The sequence below is a fragment of the Bacidia gigantensis genome (genome assembly GCF_019456465.1).
Source record: "Bacidia gigantensis strain McMullin 20006 chromosome Unknown contig_156, whole genome shotgun sequence".
NCBI lineage: Eukaryota > Fungi > Ascomycota > Lecanoromycetes > Lecanorales > Ramalinaceae > Bacidia > Bacidia gigantensis.
Genome location: NW_025408594.1, coordinates 555,159 through 574,276, shown reverse-complemented (window position 1 = coordinate 574,276; position 19,118 = coordinate 555,159). Strand labels below are relative to the sequence as shown.

The window sequence follows — 19,118 nt, the reverse complement described above, 5'->3', positions numbered from 1 at the left end:
CGATCATAATACATTGCTCGACAGCAGCACGAAAGGCTGTTACTACTAAGAATTGCAGCCATCTCGAAGTTGTGGTTGTGTGCGCTTAATTTGCACTTTCGCTCTTTTAGCGCATTCCCTCTCGTAAACAAACACCCGCCTTCCTCCTCAACGCGCCCAGCTCTCACATCTTCCACGAACCAAGAAACACCCAATTGCTCGTCGCTTCAACTCCTGTAGCTTTTGCACAATTCCAACGTTCCCTTCGCCAGATTGAATATTGCTGAATGGCCCTCACACGCGGCTCCACCGGCCACGCTGCCCCGCGCAAAGCCTACGTCCCCGCCCCTTCCACCGCCGGTACCAAAACCACCAAGACAAAGACCAAGACCAAGACAACCACTAAGAAACCAGCTTCAGGCTCCGGTGGGGTCGCCAAACCGAAAGCAAATACTTCCAAGCCTCGCGCAAAGGCCACGACAGGTGGACGCGTCGCTAAGGCACCTGCGACAAAGAACAAGCGGACCCCGACCGCGAAGGACAAGGTGAAGGGCACGGTCAAGAAGGCGGTGGGCAAGGCTGAGAAGAAACCGGGGAAGAAGGTACGTCGTCTGCGCATTTGCTCTTGAGTTTGACGAGCCGCCTCGAGTTGGTTCCTGTTGTTGTCGTTGTTGTTGTTCCCATGTCGCTTGGCGCCTTGTTGAGCAGAAGACCAATCCATGCTGACTGACTGCGCTTCACTATTCTAGGGCGCAGGGACCAAAGAAATCAAAGGGACGGATGGCAAGGGCGCTAAGCGTGCATAGGACGTGCTCGCATTGCTTGATCTCTGGGGAGAGGGCCAGGTGTTCGGAGTGGGTCGAGGGGTAGGGTTGGACATATCTGATCACGCTGGTATTTGTTGCGACAAAAGGCAAATCTGGGCGTAGGTAGGCGAGTAATGAATGGTTATGTCTCTGTTTGGGTATGAGAAGGGGAGACTGTTGTCAACATTCCTTTCAAAGTTTTCTTCTTCGGATGGTGCATGAGTGGGAGGGCGGTATCACGACAGTGGATTTGTACGATACCCCTTGAAGAGCTCGGACAGTTGGCGACGTAGATATATGCCTATGATAACATTTCTCACATCTGGCCTCGGCTTTAGCAAGTGATGCTTTGATCTTCGCGACCTATGCGCAGAGAAGGAATCAGGCAAAGGCAAGCATTCTGCTGAATCAATTGGAACGTGTTCATATAATCACGTATGCCATTTTCGACGAAGTAACGATCTGGATATACAAGTTCATACCATCACTACTTCATTAAGTCCCTTCCCAATATGACTCACTGGCTATAAACATCATGCCTTTCTTCACGATCATGCGGGTATCATCTATCATAGAACTCCTTGAACCGAACGCCTGGTAGAATCAAAGTAATATTTTGATGTTTATTTCATGCCCAATTCCTTCTTCTTAGCCCTAAGTCCTGCGCCTGTAGCTCTTTGATTAATTTAAGGCTGTCTTCATCTGCCTGTGCTGTGGAGAGGGACCGCGTTTGTTGAGCTTTCGACAAGACCTCTTCGTGACTTTCTCCAGCAGAGGAGTGACTTGCCCCTCCTATGGATGCAGACTCGGGTGTGTATCTTTGGAAGTCCTCTCGAGGAGAGGGTGAAAGTTGTCTTGACTGCGGCCTTGACTTCGTGGGTGTTATTTGAGTGGTTGACAAGTCGCTGTCATTCGCGTCGTGAGCCGAAGCCGGTGGTGACACCAAAGAGTAAGCCGGTAAATTGTTCAAGGTCACTTCTTTACTAGCTCTGTGATCCTCAGTGGCCGCTACAACGGAATACTCACCAATGACCAGAGCTGAATCGACAGCGATTGCCTCAGCGTCGACTGGCAAAGTTTGCGCTCCATCATCTCTGGCTTCCGCACGCCAGCTCGAGTCTATCAAATGGGTTTCATGGGCTCCATCGTCGGTTGATGTTTCTGGCGTGACTTCATTTGCTCCACCCATCTTTGCAACTGGAGCAATAAGCATATTAGCTACAGGGGCGGCGCGTGCTGGCGTTTCGTAGTAACTTGATATTGGATTTGGTGAGCTTGTGCCGAGAGAGACTTTGATTTTCGTATTTGACGATTCTGGCCCTTTGGTCTTCCTAGCATGGGGCCTCGGAATTGCAGTCTCCGCAACTTTGATCGGGTCCTCGTTGCCAAATGCATCGTGAATGCATCGTCGCTTGAATCGCGTTAGTGCACTGCCGGGAAAGGGAAGCATCAATTACTTACCTTGCTTTTACGGCAGTGATTACAAGCCTTTGTTCTCGGTCGAGATGGTGACATGCTCTCTGCAGCGCCTCCATTATCACAAGGCCCGCTGTGGCCTAGGACCATGTCTAAAGTATCGTACACCGCAACTAAAGGCGCAGAGCCAGGTGAAATTCCGCTTTGGACCGAATTATCCGGTACAGAAGCAGACGAGGCTTGGTCTCGGCTCGTTTCGTGCTTTGCGGCAATCGAGTCAAAGAGACCTCCAATTGTACTTAGCTTTTCTTGAAGAGCACTTCCACTTAGTAAGACATCTGAGGGTGTACTGTTCGCTGCATCGATGCTCTGTAAGTTGGCGTTGTGATTCTCGAGTTGAGTTTTGTGCTTGCAAGCTCTTCGTCTCCGACGACATGAATCGCAAGCTGTCTTCCGGTGAGACCCAATTCCTCCATTCATTTTGGGTCCATTTGCAGCAGGTGCCGAACTATCCTCCCTCGGATAAAATTCATCGGTCTGCGAGAACGACCTGTTTCCACTACTAGCATGTGATGTGTCCTGCGAGTCTTGTGCCATCTCGGTTTCTTCATCGGCGGCTTTGTGGATTTGAGAAGTGATACCGCCCTCTCTCTGAGATTGCATGCGTGCAGACTGTCTCCTAGGCGCTTTCAACGCTGCTTCTTCTGCCAACTTCTTGGATGCTGCAGCGCTGAGTTTGTCGGGAGCTGCAGTCTCGACGAGAGCGTCAGGGTAAGCCCAGTGTGGAATTGGCTCATTACCTCGTTTCCAAGCGCACCAAATCGCAAAAGTCTTGACAACATCAAGCGGGTCTCCATGACTTCGCGGAATGGACTTCTTGACTGCGTTACGCGTTTCTGCACTTACCCCCTCTGTGATGGCACCCATGTCAATCAAGACTGTCCTCAAAATATATTTCACAAGTTCCGGTAGACCATCGAGCTCTGGTTGCGAGTAATATTTCGCATGGTAATTCTCAGGCTGTGGAGTCGAATTTTCACCCCAATTGTCAAAGTCATAATATGCTGGATTTTGGCGTTCGAAAGAAAAGCCACTTTCGAGATGCGTCTTCACACTTGAAGGCATTGGATCTTCTTCAAGATATCGGAAAACCGTAAACCAATGCAGCTTTTGAAAGTGTGGATATCTGAATTTCCGAGCTACGCCAGTATTTTTCTCCACCTGAGCTATGCGTAATTGCATGCCAAAATTCATCCTGGTCAGGAAATTGCCTCCGATGACCAAGCTATCTTGAGGTGTCCAAACTGCATGGATCCAGCCCGACGGTATGAGCATGGTATCTCCATCCTTCAGATCTACTCTGTAACATTCTTTGGTCTGGTCAGGAAGGAATGTCCAATTCTGGGCTGGTGACATGCACCATTCCTCATATTTCTTGAGATTCTTTTCTTTCGGTGGAATGAAGAGGAAGGTCTTTGATCCTTTCAAGATGTGGTAGAACACGGAAGATCCACCAAAGTCAATATGAAAATCCGTGAAACAATCTGCGACTGACATGAGGCAGTAGAATTGTACATGTGGGTACTCGCCCTTCTCTTTAAGATCTTCTGGCCACACTGCATCTTGAAGATCAAGATCTCGCACGATTTGAGGACGTCTGATGAGCCTCCCGAGTGGGCTTTGAGAGACTTCTAGACTGATGACGTTTCGAACAATCTTGTTGTCATCCTTATTCTCGTAATAATCTGCCCAGCGTCGCATGTTCCATTTCTTTCCTTCGCCATTCTGGGATTTCACATCTATGACTTCCACCTTCTCTTCAGGGCCGTATAATTCGGCTACACGCCGGACTGTGAGATCCTGGGGCATCACCATATCCAAGCCGTCTTGCCCATGATCCACAGCACGCTCCAAGTCTGAATCATAAACTGATTTCTCCCTTACATTGAGATCCGCGGACTCAGTAGGAACGTCCGGCCTCGAATCGTCACAAATTGAGGAAGAGTCATCCGAAAGGATTGAGGTTGGTCGAGGATTGAGCTCTGCGGGTATCACTATTGGATCTTTCATACCGCCCCCCTTCTCAAAAAACTCTGCCGTGACCAGCTCGGGCCTCATACGGGCAAAATTCTCAGGCATGAATGATATCGTCCCTTCCTTCATAGGCTGGATGTAATGATGCTCAGGTCTGTCGTCGGATGTTTTGATCACACCTTGGTGTAAGCCCGCGTAGTCAATGGCTGTGTGAGCTCGAGAGGATTTACGCACGTACGTCGTCGCACCATGTATGGACTTGCATTTACGGCATCTGTACTTGTCTACGCCACGGACTTCCCTCTCATTCTTGAAGCCGGCACACGCAAAGTGAAACCAGGATTTGCAACCGTCGCAACTGATCCATGATGTCGCAGTTTGGTCGCCTTCCATACCTAAGGAGTTCTTAGCAAAGTTGCAGGCGGCACAGACTGCAGTTGCAGTCCGCGACATCGCAGACTTGGGGACAATTCCGGAGCGAGTTGCACCTGTTGCTTCTCCGAGTGCAGCTGCCAACTGCTGAATCGTTTCCTGGTCATCCGATAGACCCAAATGGGAGCTCATTCCATCGTTAACACTTTCTACTGGGCTTGCTTTACTGTTTGAGTCACCATGCTCATCGAGCTTGGCTTCTGTGTCCATAGTGGAGGTTTCTGCCTCGGGCTTGCTCGTCTCTCCCCTCTCATTTGGCTGTAGGCTTGCATGTTCCAATGGGCCGCCATAAAGACCACGATCAAGATGAACTGTTACATCATTAGATACTTTGTCGTCCCCATTGGGATCAGACGTCTTGGGTATCTCAGGGAATTCCTGCCTCTTTTCATTAATGTCATGAGAGGCACTCGGCAAGTCCCAGCCATCTCGACAAACGACGGACTCTGGTGGTTTGGCCGGGAGAGGGTCGGGCTGCGAAGGTCTTATTGTTGGAGAATCCTTCAACGACGGTTTTGGAGTGGGTGGAAGAGTCGTTTTGTCAACCTTGTTGTCGGAAATGAGCATTGTACTTTCATTTTCAATATGCTCTTGTAGATCTTCTTGGCTCCGCTCCTGATGGGATGGCTGAATGTGCGGCTCGAAAGATTGAATCGCCGCCTGAGGGAGTTCTCGAAAGGTGTTGTGTGGCGTGAATGGAGGATCGTTCGACATTCGTCTCCCATGTCCGTCCGAATGAGGACTCATCACAGAGGAAGACCTACTGACAGCGCTTTGCGAAAAATGCAGCAACAACTCCGCTTCTCTGAGCCGGCTTTCCGAGGGTTGCTCCCAGCTTGTAACAGGCCTGGCGCTTATTGCCGTGGTTTTTCTCGAACTTTCGGGCGACGGCAGCTTCTCAGATTTGGATCGCTTCGCCGGCCTTGCCCATTCGTGGTTACCGTCCAGTATGCGCTTGCTTGGGCGATTTTCTAGTTGGGATGGTGGGCTTGTAGCCAACGCAATCGACGCGAATATTTCCATAGAGCCAGTGCAACGATGAACATGATGCGTGAGCTCGAGATTCGATCGAGAGGAATTGGACCCCTCTCCATTTGTTTTATCTTGTGCCTCCAATGATCTTGCAGGTTGGGACAGGTCCAAGCTGAAAGGTAGAGCCTCGGGTGGCAGGACGGGGGACAATGGCTCTACAGCATGTAGAGGTGGAGATGGGGTGACATAGTCGCGCGGCCTTGAAAGCACGTGCTGCTTCTTGAAGGAGCTCATAATGGCTTCGTTTTCTGAGGCAGGTGTAGTTGGGGCGCGTTGCGGGGAACGTTTATGGCAGGCCTGCTGCGCATTCTTGGAACAGCAAAGATTTCATGAAGAGGAACATTGTGGTAGACTATCCAGAATCAATAGGAGAGTGAAGTAGAGCGAACAAGTGCTAACGGTGATTTACAGAGTGAAAGATATGTGAAATGATGGTGAACTTGAGTCTTGGGTGGCTAGCAGATTTTAGCGTGTACTCGTAGTTGATCCCCTCTCAAAGGCCAATGCTTGAGGATAAAGCTATCTGGCGTCAGCAATACTCTCAAGAAGTATTTGCTACCCCCAAGTGACTCCTTGAGCTCACTTTTTCTAGTATAGAGCAAAAGTCAGAGCGACGAGTCATCACACGAGAAGTTCGCAGAAGGCCTCCGCTCCGCACTCCGCCTCTCCGGACAATGAGTTCCCGCGACACTTTGAAACCCTCTACACTTTCTCATTCGAGCCCAGTAGAACACATGTGATCATATGTCTCCCTTCTTAAGAGTATGGAATGGCAACATCATCATATCACCCAAGAGATGTCAATTTCGAAGGCTCAAGCCTGTTGTTCGTGGCTTCCCTTCTCCGCGCAGCAATAGGTTCCCACATTATATCTAAGCTGGCCTAAAAGTTCAATAGATTGCTTGTGGACTGGCGGAAAGAGATAAATTCCAGAGATTCGCATTGTGATTGTCTTAAAAGAGAATTACTTTTTGGCCTACAATGCCATGTTGCCCATCTCTGCCTCTGATTTTCTATCCTTGCGTCGATGAGGACAAAGAACCGCCATCACCAGTAGTAAGCTTGAAGCAGAGAGTCCCGACGCGTTCGTTTGATTCCTGTACGAGTTAGTCATTGCTGATTGCCCATTATGTCCTGTCCTTCCTAGCTATGATGACTGAATTTATGATATGGTTATGAGGGTGAACGGTGATCAATGGTGTTAGCCCAATTATCGGAAGCTCAGCCTCGCTGATGGCCGGATAGAGCAAGCTTCGCAGACGATGGGCACTGCGGATGACGATCAAGGCCTCTGCTCTCATTCTTGAAGCCACACTCGAGAGGATCCGTACTTTATCAACTGCAGTATCACCCACAAGCGCAGCCAGATATATGACGTCGAATTTTTCCAAGCTGACCTCGTCGTTCTCAATGTCGGTGCACTCAAAATGCATAGCTTTGCCGTTGAGGCTAAGGATTGTACGCATCCGATCAGATAGCTGGATTGCTCTTTGATTCTTATCGATGTTACAGCAGGTCAGTGGAGCGGTTTCTGGGTAACGTTCGAAAGCCTCGAGGACGCAAAATGCTGTGAGTGGAAGTGGCCCAGAGCCTACAAAAACGAAATTGAACACTTGTCCGCTGACAGCCATGAGTGCGTGCAATTCCAGCTGCACAAGATTCATGTAATTGTCATAATATGGGAAGGTACGAAGCAGACTCCATGCTGATATATACCGTTAGGTCAGGCTATTGACTCTCTCAATCTCAATGACGTGGTCTGTTTACCTTCCTCTGCTGTTGTGCAAGCACAGATTTTCTCAGCGTATTTGACCTCCAATTGAAATTCGCCTTCGCAGCAGAGAGCTCTCAGGCGAGGAGTGATTTGTACGATTCGGGGATCCTCAAGCACCTATTTAATGCACGGGGCTTAGAGCCGTGTCTGGCCCTACATAGTCCAAGGGCAAAGGCTTACAACTGATACTACGTCCTCGTCCACGACTCGCATGCAGATCTCGACTACATTCGCGAACGCATTGTTGACTGCCAGGTCCGGATGAAGGCTTCCCAGCTGAGTCAGAGTGCCATAGCGAGTCAATATACCCTCGATGATGGATTCTGCGCAGCTTCGATTGGGTTCTCGTAAGGACATTTGGGTTCTAGAGACTTATCGTACCAAATATTCAGCAGTCATCAGTGGAGCCGTTGTCTTGTCAAGGCTTAAAGACACAGACTAGGCGCGTCACTGTTAGCTGGTAGCGTAATGTGAGGCACCTCAAGGGTACTCATGCAGGCGGAAGGTGGTGTGAGCTTAAGCGCAGGAGCCAAAGCAATCTACTACATTGTGAAAACTCAAACGATCCCAAAATGCTACATTGCCTGCCCAACATTCGGGACAGTGGGCTGCCTGCTCATCCTCGCGCTATATCTACTTACGCTCCTCTCGTTTCTCTGTGCCGCAATGCCCATGGGTGTTGCATGGCGGACCAGGGTCTCGGAACTGGCAGCCATACTATCTCTGCCGTAAAAGAGCCCGCTAGGTTTTGGTATGTCGTGGTCGTAAGGCACGTGATCGTCCGAAACATTTTGACTGACAGGGTAAGCTCTAACCGAAAGTTTCTTGTCTTTGTAGGCGGTCTCATTCATTAGAAGGGTATTTCGCGGGGAAAGGGTGGTGAGATTGTCGTGGAGGAGCTTTTCAGCTTCCTTGCGCTGCTTTCGATGTGGATTCTCTCGCACGCAAACGATGATTGCGTTGACAGCAATCAAGATTGCTAGTACAGCTGTGAGTACTGATTGGACGGCGATAAGGACGACGCCAGTAATCGTTTTTGTTGATTGTGAAATACCGAGCTCTTCTACGAACACCAGGATACAGACGACGGAGAGCACTCGAACCACCTGGATGAAAATATTGATAACATTGCCAGAAGTCTGGACGAATGGCCGACACCACAGAACCAAAATCAACATGATGGATTCCACGATCAACTGGCCTGCCGTTTGAGTCAAGCCATGGCCATTAGCTCCGGCGATGACACAGCCTTTCGCGAACATATAGATGATAGCAGGTATGAAGATCCACCAGTAGCCGCGCTTATAATTGTCGTAAAATAAGCTGTACTTCCTCCATGTCTCCTTATCCTCGAAAAGTGCAGCAGTATCTCCTTCCAGCTTTTTGAATCGTCTCGCAAGTTGCCAAATTCGGAAAGTAAAAACGCCGAGAAGAGCTGTGAAAGCTGCGAGGGTAAGACCTGCGAGAAGCTTGGCAGCCCATGAGTCTCCGTTTGTGAATTGGAAGATACAGTAGAGGGTCCATACACCATACAGCAACAGTACTAGATTAGTGATGGTTCGGCCAAGGAGGCCCCAGTATCGCTTTCTGAAGCCAGTAAGTTTCTTAGGAAACGAGGCGAACAAAGCCCAGGTCTCGAGAATGACCTTGAACAGCAGAATTGCCACGGCGATGACGGCAATTACAGTCGCGAACACTAGAAGCACGGTCATGAAGGTGTTGGCTTGAGGTATTGTGAGTTGCTCAACATAACCCTGAATTCCGTGAACGAAATGAGTGGTTTTACTATCGAAACTAGTCCCATTTCCCCCTTTTGTGGTACCATTGCCTGCCTGCATACCGTTGACCGAAAGAGCAGTATCCCGAGAAATTAATAATGGCTCGAAAGCTGCAAGAACCAGGTCCAGACTGCGTTTGGAAATATTTTTCGTTTCATGATTTGGTTCGCTTGTGTGAACGAGTGAGGCATTTGCAAGATATAGCACGTTATCTTCCGTCAGATTGCCCCCAGTGGCCCCTCGAAAGCTGTCGATAGAGCTTTGAAACCCCGTCCACGAAACCAGCCCGCCAGAGAAGGCAAAGTTCTTGGCATAATTCTGGTAGACTGGTGGATATTGAACACTCATCATTCCATTCATAGCAATACTCTGGAACCAGGAAATGACAGTACCAAATCCAGGATTGGGAGCATGGCCGCCTGCAGCGCTTCCACTATTCGCGAGCGCCGCGGCACCAGATAGGAGTAAGGCGCAACCTGCAATGCCAGCTGCAACATATGAGAGTCCAGGCACAGCCATTGTCTTTCCGTTGTGGACATCTGATTGTATGCATGCAAGCTCTTTCTGGTCGTCAATGGCCCTGAGTGAAAGTTTGGCTTGTCCTTCCAAATCGGGCACATTGAAAGCGATGGACGGTATCTGACTGACATAGGTCGTTGGTATGTCTTGCCTGCCTTGAGCCTTAAAGTCCCCCTTTGGCACAGGACATAGTTGCTCAACTTTAGTCGCGCTATCGCATGGATTGAAGTCCTTTTTGTACACCTCCTTGCCATACGCAGAGACTGACAAGGTTGCAGTGACCTTTTGCTCTTCCATGCTCTTCCCTGCAACATCGAATTCAACCTGCCTGGTAGCCCTGTTGAATGATATGTCCAGCTTTTGAACGGTGATGGTACCATTATCAGTACATGTCTCGAAGCCTGAAGTTTTCAAGATATCAGTAGCGAGAACCTTCGTACATAATAGCCCAAAGAGGCCCGCTATCCAAAATCTTGACAACATTTTGGAATCCGTCCACCTCTTCCCAGCCTCGGGGGTGAGCTCAGTCTCCACGAGGGGGAAAAGAAGCCCTGCTACCGGCCGAAAGCTGGCTTCGAAAGCCGCTATGCGTTCGATGGGTCTATACAACGTATGAAGAAACTCTTTTATAAATTTAGGTCTTAAATGATGCAAGAGCGGAACCAGCGCCCTCGATCAAGCGAGATGATGTAAACGCCAAAGTGAATGGCTTGAAAGGAAAGAAAGAGAATAGCAAAAGAAAGGTAGCGAAAGTCGTTACGAGAGGAAAACAACAATGACAAAGAGAGAAGACATAAGGAAAAGCATGCCAGAGATGAGGTGGGGTAACAAAGAAGTTGAGGAGACTGTGATCAGGGGGTGCGAATGCTCGTAGAGCTCTTCCCAGGGGCAAACATCGGGAGCCAATCAAGACCTGGTCATCGAAGCGGAGCAGAGACAGCGCCAAGGACGTTTCATGTTCCTTTGCGAGCTTTTGAGGGCAGGCATCTACGAGTCTGCGAGACTCTGATAAGCGGCAAGCCAGATTTTCAAAGTAGTGGCACGGCAGTCCTGACCTGAGATGATTGCAAAGCAACCAAGCATGCATGGTGAAAGTAGTTGGAAGTGGAAGATTGTGACGAGCATTTAGGCTCTGTGAGACGCGCTGTTGGCTCGGCCCGCTCGCGATCTTTTTTTGGCTCAATCTGCAATCTCTAGCTCGCCTGGGCTATGAAATCTGCAGACCATTCTATTGCATACGAGACTCAGCAGTCTAGAATACCACTTTTGTATGTTCTGTCGCCTTGCTCAGCCACAACTGTCTTCAAGTGTCGAGGAAGGGCAATCCGGAGGTATGATCAGTATTTGTATATCATCGCTCCATAGGTCTACAAATACGTAAGAGAATGGTAGAATGAAGTTTTCAATTAGTTCTTGCCAACTCATTAGCACATGCAGCAGATATATAACTTGACAAAGCCTGCCCAACGCCTCGCTGTGTATCTCATTTTCTAAAGTGCGCTATCTCCGCCTGCAGAATTGTGCATCCCTAGAATGAAAAGCTTTGTTCATCTTACTCCGAGCTGAGCTCTAAGGCCCATGATCTGCCCTCTTTCCACCGGTGGTAATTGGTCAATCTGTTGCTGTGTCATCGCCATGACCTGCCTTATAAGCTCATCTTGCGCCTGTGGCTGTTGAACTGGTGGTTGGGGAGGTGGAGGTGCTTGGTATGGTTGACTGTAAGCTGGCGGAGTAGGTGCATGAATCTGACCCTGCATTTGCGGTGGATATTGAGGGTATACCTGAGGTGGAGGTGGAGGTGGATGTTGAGGTTGAAAGCCTTGGGGTGGTCGAGGTGGAAGGTGCTGCTGCTGCTGCTGCTGGAGAGCTTGAGGTGGAGGCGGGATTTGAGGTTGTGCTTGAGATTGTGGTGGAATGTGCATTTGCGGGGGTTGGGATTGGGTTTGCTGATTACTGGTCTCGACTACGGAGGCGAGCACGGAGGTATCAACAAGTCCCATCAGAAGTAAGGCTTGAAAGATCGCATAAGCAAGTTGCGGAGCTTGCTTCAGAAGCTCCGTAGCACGCGCTGGGTCACCCATGACGAGGCCTTTCATTTGCGACAGTATATCAAGCAGCTGAGCCGGTTGCAAGACCGAAAGTGTTTTTGAGATGGCATCAGGGCAAGTCAGCCCTGCAGGAAGGTCTACCCCGGGTGGGAGGGGGGGCAAAGCACCAGGTGGTGGGGGCTGATACCCATTTGGATGCATTGGCCGTGATTGCTGTTGTTGCGATGGCTGTTGCTGTTGCTGGTTGCTCTGGTTCGTTGTGTCTGAATCCTTGCTACTGTCTTTGGAATAGGCGACCCGCAATTCGCGTCCCATTACTTCGTGACCGTTCAAGTTACGTACAGCAGAATCAGCCGAATCTGTGTCGTTGAATTCAGCAAACCCATAGCCTTTCGGTCTGCCTGTGTCTCCCTCAGTGATAAGCCGGAAATTGTTGACTTTGCCGGCCCCGCTGAAGATGTGAATAATTTGCTCCTCGGTGAGACCTGAAAGACATCAGTTTTAGCAAAGTACAGAGGAGGATTTTGGATGGACCGTAGGGAATATTGCCTGTCGTTGCGTTAGCATTTATTTAAATGGCCAGGTGCGATGCAACAAACCAATGAAAATTACTCTTCCATTTTTGTTGTCAGTCATCTTGAGTGTTACGTGTTTGATCAGAACACAATATTTGGCTTTGTCTATGGTCCTATAAATGTAATTTCGTTAAATCCAGGGGAAGCTTTTGAAATGGCTTATCCATCATGTCTGTTTCCGAACGGCCGCAAAGCGGAGTCAGGCGAAACTTTTCGCCGCCGCATCTTGCAATGGCGCCCTTGCTTCAAAATTCTTAGTCTAGCAACTCAGAGACCACTTCAATTCCTCCAGAACGAGCCATCTCCTGTAAGATGGGCCAAGATCCACGAGAAGCATGGCGCAATCTCCAGAGACGATTCGCCAACTCATCCGGAGGTAGAGGAAACCTGCCAGGCGGACCACGATTTTTTGGCGTAGGCGGAGGTGCTCTTGTGCTCTTTGGAGGCATCTTCTTGGCCAATAATGCCCTCTTTAACGGCAAGTACCATCTGCATACCCGCTCGAAAGCTCTGAACTAATCTGTGCACAGTGGATGGTGGACACAGAGCGATCAAGTACACTAGATTGGGCGGAGTGCAGAAAGAAATCTACAACGAAGGTACATGGCATGCATCAGTCCGTAACCCCGCAACATATTGACAATTTACAGGCACACATTTCAGGATACCCTGGTTTGAAACCCCCATCACCTACGATGTCCGCGCCAAACCACGAAACGTTGCCTCCCTCACCGGAACCAAAGATCTCCAAATGGTCAATATAACATGTCGTGTTCTTTCTCGACCACGAGTCGATGCTTTGCCAGTAGTATATCGGACTCTCGGAACAGACTACGATGAGCGCATCCTTCCTTCAATCGTGAATGAAGTTCTGAAGAGTGTGGTTGCGCAATTCAACGCTAGTCAGTTGATTACGCAGCGTGAGAACGTCGCAAGACTAGTAAGGGACAATCTAGCAAGGAGGGCATCGAGATTCAACATCTTGCTTGATGACGTCTCCCTGACCGTAAGTCACGATTTCAATATAGCCTTTTACATGATTGGTTTAACTTTAGACTTAGCATCTTGCCTTCTCTCCTGAATTCACAGCCGCAGTCGAAGCCAAGCAGGTCGCCCAGCAGGAAGCCCAACGGGCAGCATTCGTTGTCGACAAAGCTCGTCAGGAGAAGCAGGCGACCATTGTTCGAGCTCAGGGTGAGGCACGCTCCGCTGAGCTGATCGGAGAAGCCATCAAAAAGAGCCGAAGCTATGTGGATTTGAAGAGAATTGAGAATGCAAGGGCTATTGCAAGTATCATCCAGGAGCAGGGTGGGAAGAACAAGCTGTACCTCGATGCTAATGGTCTTGGCCTGAACGTGCAAGAGGGAGATGGTGACAACAAATCGTGAAGAATGAGGTTTGCTGAAGAAGGCTCTCTACTATTCAGAATTATTTTGAAACTTCGAGATATACTTCATTGCTAGTGTTGGTGCTTTGCCAGCGATGCAGCAGCTGGGTCAACAGGCATCCAGGAAAATTTGCTATTTACATAAGAACGCCTCCATTGTATTCATCAAACTTTTAGGTCCGTCGCTATATGCATGGACGCTGTTGTAGCAGTATATCATCAAGAAACGTTGACGCCCAACTCTAGCCACTCATTCCCAATAAGCCATTCTCTCCGCCCTTCACATCGAAGATCTCGTTCCTCCATCCCCGGCTGTTCACCTCATTATCCTCAACCTTCTGCCTCGCGAATCTTGCCTCTTCCTCCCACAGCTTGACCAGACTACCAGGTGCATAGACACCACGGAAGATGCCTTTACTCGGCTTGACGCCCACTGCAGCATACACATCAGGGTCTTCTGCTGGCGTCAATCGCGTTATAACCGCCTTAAAGAACGTCCGCACATCCTGTGGGTCTGAAATTCTCGTCGCCCGCAGCCTCTCCCTCGCAAAAAGCAATTCGCGATTCGCAGCATGCAACCCATCCGCAATAGCGGTGGCTATCTGGGTCTCTAGCACTTTGCGAACGATAGGCCGTAGTAGCGGCTTCAGGAGCCAGGCAAGCCAGGATATCTTGCTTTTCCGGAGCTGGTAGTTCAGTTTGTGGACGTGCACGCGCACTTTCCTGAGTGTCAAGATGGATTCGAGTCTCTCTTTGCCAACTTCGATGTCGATTGCGATGTCGATACCCTTTTCGTCGAGCTGGAAAGATGCGATGCCTTCGTCGGCTAGATGGAATAGAAGACCCTTGTGTGCGCGTAGCCAGAAGCCGACTTCGTCTGCACGGATGGAAAGACCATTCACAGCAATGGTAACGAGGTTAGTTGTTGATGCTGTAGTTCGCTGAGTGTGTGCTTTCCGGATCTCAAGGTCGTTGTAAGTTTCAATTTTCAATTTAAAAGGGAGGAAAGACGTGTTATTAACTGTTCGACCAGGCTCGATGACAAGATTCTCAAGAAGAAGATCCATCTCCGGAACAGAGACCTCTACGCGCGGAATGGGTACGTATTGGATGGCGTTGATCAAAAGAGGAATGAAGACTTGTAGAGAATCCTGTATGAGCTCTTGGTTGAAAATGTGACTTTTAGGGGAGAGAATATCAACGATCTTGGAGGTTGTAGTAATGAGTGAAGACACTTGCTGATCTTGAAGGACGGACTGTGTGGTCACTTGGAGTTGTGACAAAGCATCCCCTACATCATTACGGAGACTTGATTCGGTGTCGACCCTTCGTAGCTTATCCTTAAGCTCTCGCAGCCTCTCTTCCACGGAGTCAAAGAAGCTAGGGTCACTGAGCAACTTCTGGAGGGCATTGCCAGTGTCTGTCATAAGATTTTCAAACTCCGGATCGCTCTGGGAATGCTGCACCACTTTATTCAGAGCTTGTTCGAGTTTTTCCCACTCTTCTGGCGATCCAAAGGACTTAATGAGAAGCCAGAGGTTCTTGACTGCCCTGTCAAGCTCTGGATTTACGTTGACACTTTCTCCGGTCGCACTGACGGTCTTGTCTATCACTCGAGAATAGGCAAGAGCATAACGTTTGAAAAGCAGTCCAATAGTTGAAACTGAGTCTGAATAATCCCGTCGTGTTTGCAGCTTGCTCACGGCTTCCTTCAAACGGTGGATCAAAGTATCCTTCTGTTGCCCGCTGACGTTCACTTGGAGACTCGACACAGCATCTTGGCCCGTCTTCACTAAACCCTCGCCCATTGTTTTCGATATTTGAGCAGCTCCATCTCCTAAATCCTTCGCCGTTGGAGGTTGATCCGCCTCGACCTCAACGTCTATAAGAGCCTCATGGTCTTTATCGGAAGGCTCGAGTCTCTTTCCAGTCTCTTGAGCAGCATTGGACAATGAAAATGCAGTATCGGAGAAGACCTGGCGACCAATGGTTCCCAGATCACCAAGGAAAAGCCTAAAATCGGAATTTGTCAAAAGCAGACTCCCAACCGTGCGAACGCTCTCATAGGCTATGAAGCATTAGCAGAGATCAAATAGTAGTGACCGAAACCAACCTGCGCTTGCGTCTGCCTGAGCTTTGGCATTTGAGGCCGATTTTGCGAGCTGATTTGTGTTCAATTGCACTCTTGACTGGGACAAGTACCAGAGGAAATCTTGTATCTGATCCTCCTCGTTCTTTACCCGGAGCATCTCGATGAAGGTACGTATCCATTGCTTCGTGTCTTTCAGTAACAATATGCCAGAATCGCTGAGGTCTGGCTCGTCTGGAGTCAAGAAATCGGAGGCGAGGAAAGTTCGTAAGTTTGCAATGAGCTGCTCAGTAGAAGGTAGGTAGCCCATGGAGAGTGCTCGGTACATCTGAAAGGAATGCAATTTCTGATGAACGCTCCTTTGGAGAACAGTATCATCCTCGTAATGGGCAAGCAATGCTTCGGTGTCCTCATCTCTTTTTCGACGAGTGCCACAGCACGACGAGAAGGCGTCCATGTTGTATCAGGAAACGGGCCTAGAGGATCAGTATCTGTTCAAGCTTCCTGAAGAAAGAAGGCTGTGAACGTTGTCCATAACGCTTGGAATGATTCCGTCGCCTGTTCGATGACCTAAAGTCGTGATTTCATCCTCCAGCCAGAGGCAGCAGAGGAAGTTGGTCGCGCAATGACATAGCTGCTGCTGCGGCCGCTAAGGGCACCCAATAAGCTTGACAAGTTGACATTGGGTGCTTGGCAGCCCCAGACCCGCCCGGAGTGCGCCGGTGAAGCCCTGCTCCTAAGCGATGGCACGGGTTGAATGACATCTTGTGTGTATAAGAGTAAGGGAATGACTGTGCACTATATTATATAGGAAATTGTCAATAGTGTCCATAGCTTCTTCCATCATCCAACTGAGCAGGTTCTCTGAAGATAAGCACCTCGGGGTATTGCGGGGGCTTGGGGGGAAATGCAATGCGTTGAAAGCTTAGCAGATAACGGGCAATTTTCTCATGCTCCCAGCGGTACGTGGCGGGCAGGCATTCGGGGGGAAGTAAGCAAAGAAAATACATCCACCATCGAATCCTCACCGCCGATCTTGAAGCTCGTTCGGCCTCCGAATTGATAGCCGGGGGTTGATCACGGCGTGGACGGCTCACATCTGGGATTCATTATTGACTTGCTCCGTATGAGAGCGGCCCAATGTCGAGGTCTGTGTGCTCACTATGCTCTTTTGGCAGAACAATTCCTCTTTCTTCTCGACGCTCTCCCAAATCAGTCCAATCATTCTTCTTCCCCATCCACTGCCTTGCTAGCTCATTGACTGTTCAAAGATCCACAATGGCCACGGCACATGGCTATCGCCCTTCCAATGGCGACTTTGACACCACCCATCCTACCGCAGTCCGCAAACTCAATCGAACGTACGGCTTGACTCCCCCAGCGGTTGAAAGCCTCGAGAATCAGTACAAGCGATGTATGGCTCGGTTATCTGAGAAAGAGAAACCAATTCAAAAGTACTTGTATCTGAGTCGACTACGCAATGCCGACGTGCATCTATTCTACCGTTTGGTCACACAGCATATCAAGGAGATTGCTCCATTGATCTACACACCTACAGTGGGTGAGGCTTGCTTGCAATGGTCCCAAAACTACGTGCAGCCCGAGGGTCTCTACGTTTCGTACAGTGACCGAGGCCGGATACGTTCAGTCTTAGACAATTGGCCCGAGAAGAACGTCGAGATCACTGTGGTCACCGACGGCTCTCGAATTTTGGGCCTCGGAGATCTGGGCGTCAATGGCATGGGCATTCCTGTGGGGAAACTGTCTCTATACACTGCTTGTGCCGGCATTCGACCCGAGTCAACGTTGCCTCTAACTCTCGATTTGGGCACAGGTAATCAGGACTTCATCAAAGACCCGCTATATCTTGGAAGCAAGAGACCGCGAGTATCTGAGGAAGAGTCGTTGGAATTCCTAGATGAGTTGATGCGTGCATTGCACGAGAAGTATCCCGGCATCGTTATCCAGTTTGAAGACTTCAAAAACCCTTTCCCTTCACTGGAGAAATACGGCGACCTGTACACCTGCTTCAATGATGATATCCAAGGTACCGGAGCTGTTGTACTCGGGGGCATCATAGCTGCAGTTCAGACATCTGGAATCAAGGCGAAAGACCAAAGATTGGTGTTCTTAGGAGCCGGAAGCGCGGGCGTTGGCGTTGCAAAACAAATTATGGAATTTTTCATGAAGGGAGACAATTTGACGGAAGACGAAGCTCGCAAGCGTTTCTGGCTGGTCGATTCAAAAGGCCTAGTCACCAACGACAGAGGAGACAAACTCGCGGATCATAAAGTCTTCTTCTCCCGTGACGATAACAACGGCAAGCAATACAAAACCTTAGAAGAAGTGGTTGACCATATTAAGCCCACAATTCTGATGGGCCTCTCAACCATCGGTGGAGCCTTCACGCCCGAAATCCTCACCAAAATGGGAGAGTGGAACAAGCACCCCATCATATTTCCCCTGTCAAATCCGTCCGCAAACTCCGAGTGCACATTTGAAGAAGCCCTCAGATACACCAAAGGCAAAGCACTCTTCGCAAGTGGGAGCCCCTTCGACCCTGTCGAGCTGAACGGTAAATTCGTGCAACCGGGCCAAGGCAACAACATGTATGTTTTCCCCGGTATCGGGCTGGGCACTATCCTTTCGAAAGCAACCGTGGTAACGCAATCAATGATCTATGCCTCAGCTGTAGCTCTCAGCGAGTCTCTCAATCCTGACGAAAAGGCTCAGGGATGGCTCTATCCAGAGCTGCGCCGCATCCGGGACGTCAGTGTCGTTGTGGCTATGGGCGTAATTCGAGCTGCCGAGAAGGCCGGCGTGGCAAGGGAGAATCATATTAAGAACATGAAGGATGATGAGTTGGAGAAGTGGGTGAGGTCGAAAATGTACGATCCGCATCAGGAGACTGCGATTATTGAGGAGGAGGTACGGAACATTATGAAGGAAATGCCGCATCTGTGACACCAAAAATCGGGTTGCGTTCATAGAGGGATTTGGTCATAGGATTCTTTCTCTTTGGCAATATGATACCAACGGGTGTACAAAAGGGGAAAAAATTATCATATGCTTGCTTATATATAGAGAAAATAAAGTCAAGTCATAGCCATCGTATGCATTTTTAGACCGTGCTCGTGCATGATACCTAAGTCCTTCGTTGCCTTGGCGTAGACGAAATCAATTGCCGCAGATGGAAGGCTTTGATCCTACTTCCATCATTGACGAAATTAGCCGGGTGATTGGCGGAAC

General features: G+C 49.4%; 6 protein-coding genes across 6 annotated transcripts; 3 read left to right on the top strand and 3 right to left on the bottom strand.

Moving 5' to 3' along the window:
• Positions 1 to 266: 266 nt before the first annotated feature.
• Positions 267 to 785, top strand: KY384_002487 (uncharacterized protein; the record flags this gene model as incomplete). Its single annotated transcript, XM_044811010.1, has 2 exons — positions 267 to 581; positions 729 to 785. The coding sequence occupies 2 exons, from the start codon at positions 267 to 269 to the stop codon at positions 783 to 785; spliced, it is 372 nt and encodes a 123-aa protein (XP_044671893.1).
• A 628-nt stretch (positions 786 to 1,413) lies between these two features.
• On the bottom strand, positions 1,414 to 7,363 carry KY384_002486 (uncharacterized protein; the record flags this gene model as incomplete). The annotated part of the gene is made up of 3 exons (XM_044811009.1): positions 1,414 to 2,196; positions 2,247 to 5,947; positions 6,961 to 7,363. 3 exons carry the CDS (start codon positions 7,361 to 7,363, stop codon positions 1,414 to 1,416), a joined length of 4,887 nt encoding a protein of 1,628 aa, XP_044671892.1.
• Positions 7,364 to 8,048: 685 nt separating this feature from the next.
• On the bottom strand, positions 8,049 to 12,454 carry KY384_002485 (uncharacterized protein; the record flags this gene model as incomplete). The annotated part of the gene is made up of 3 exons (XM_044811008.1): positions 8,049 to 10,202; positions 11,327 to 12,303; positions 12,418 to 12,454. The coding sequence occupies 3 exons, from the start codon at positions 12,452 to 12,454 to the stop codon at positions 8,049 to 8,051; spliced, it is 3,168 nt and encodes a 1,055-aa protein (XP_044671891.1).
• A 402-nt stretch (positions 12,455 to 12,856) lies between these two features.
• PHB2 (Prohibitin-2, subunit of the prohibitin complex (Phb1p-Phb2p)) lies at positions 12,857 to 13,781 on the top strand (the record flags this gene model as incomplete). The annotated part of the gene is made up of 4 exons (XM_044811007.1): positions 12,857 to 12,875; positions 12,924 to 12,992; positions 13,044 to 13,399; positions 13,455 to 13,781. The coding sequence occupies 4 exons, from the start codon at positions 12,857 to 12,859 to the stop codon at positions 13,779 to 13,781; spliced, it is 771 nt and encodes a 256-aa protein (XP_044671890.1).
• Positions 13,782 to 14,022: 241 nt separating this feature from the next.
• On the bottom strand, positions 14,023 to 16,326 carry KY384_002483 (uncharacterized protein; the record flags this gene model as incomplete). Its single annotated transcript, XM_044811006.1, has 2 exons — positions 14,023 to 15,848; positions 15,894 to 16,326. 2 exons carry the CDS (start codon positions 16,324 to 16,326, stop codon positions 14,023 to 14,025), a joined length of 2,259 nt encoding a protein of 752 aa, XP_044671889.1.
• Positions 16,327 to 17,147: 821 nt separating this feature from the next.
• KY384_002482 (uncharacterized protein) lies at positions 17,148 to 18,833 on the top strand (the record flags this gene model as incomplete). The annotated part of the gene is made up of 1 exon (XM_044811005.1): positions 17,148 to 18,833. One exon carries the CDS (start codon positions 17,148 to 17,150, stop codon positions 18,831 to 18,833), a length of 1,686 nt encoding a protein of 561 aa, XP_044671888.1.
• Positions 18,834 to 19,118: the final 285 nt, after the last annotated feature.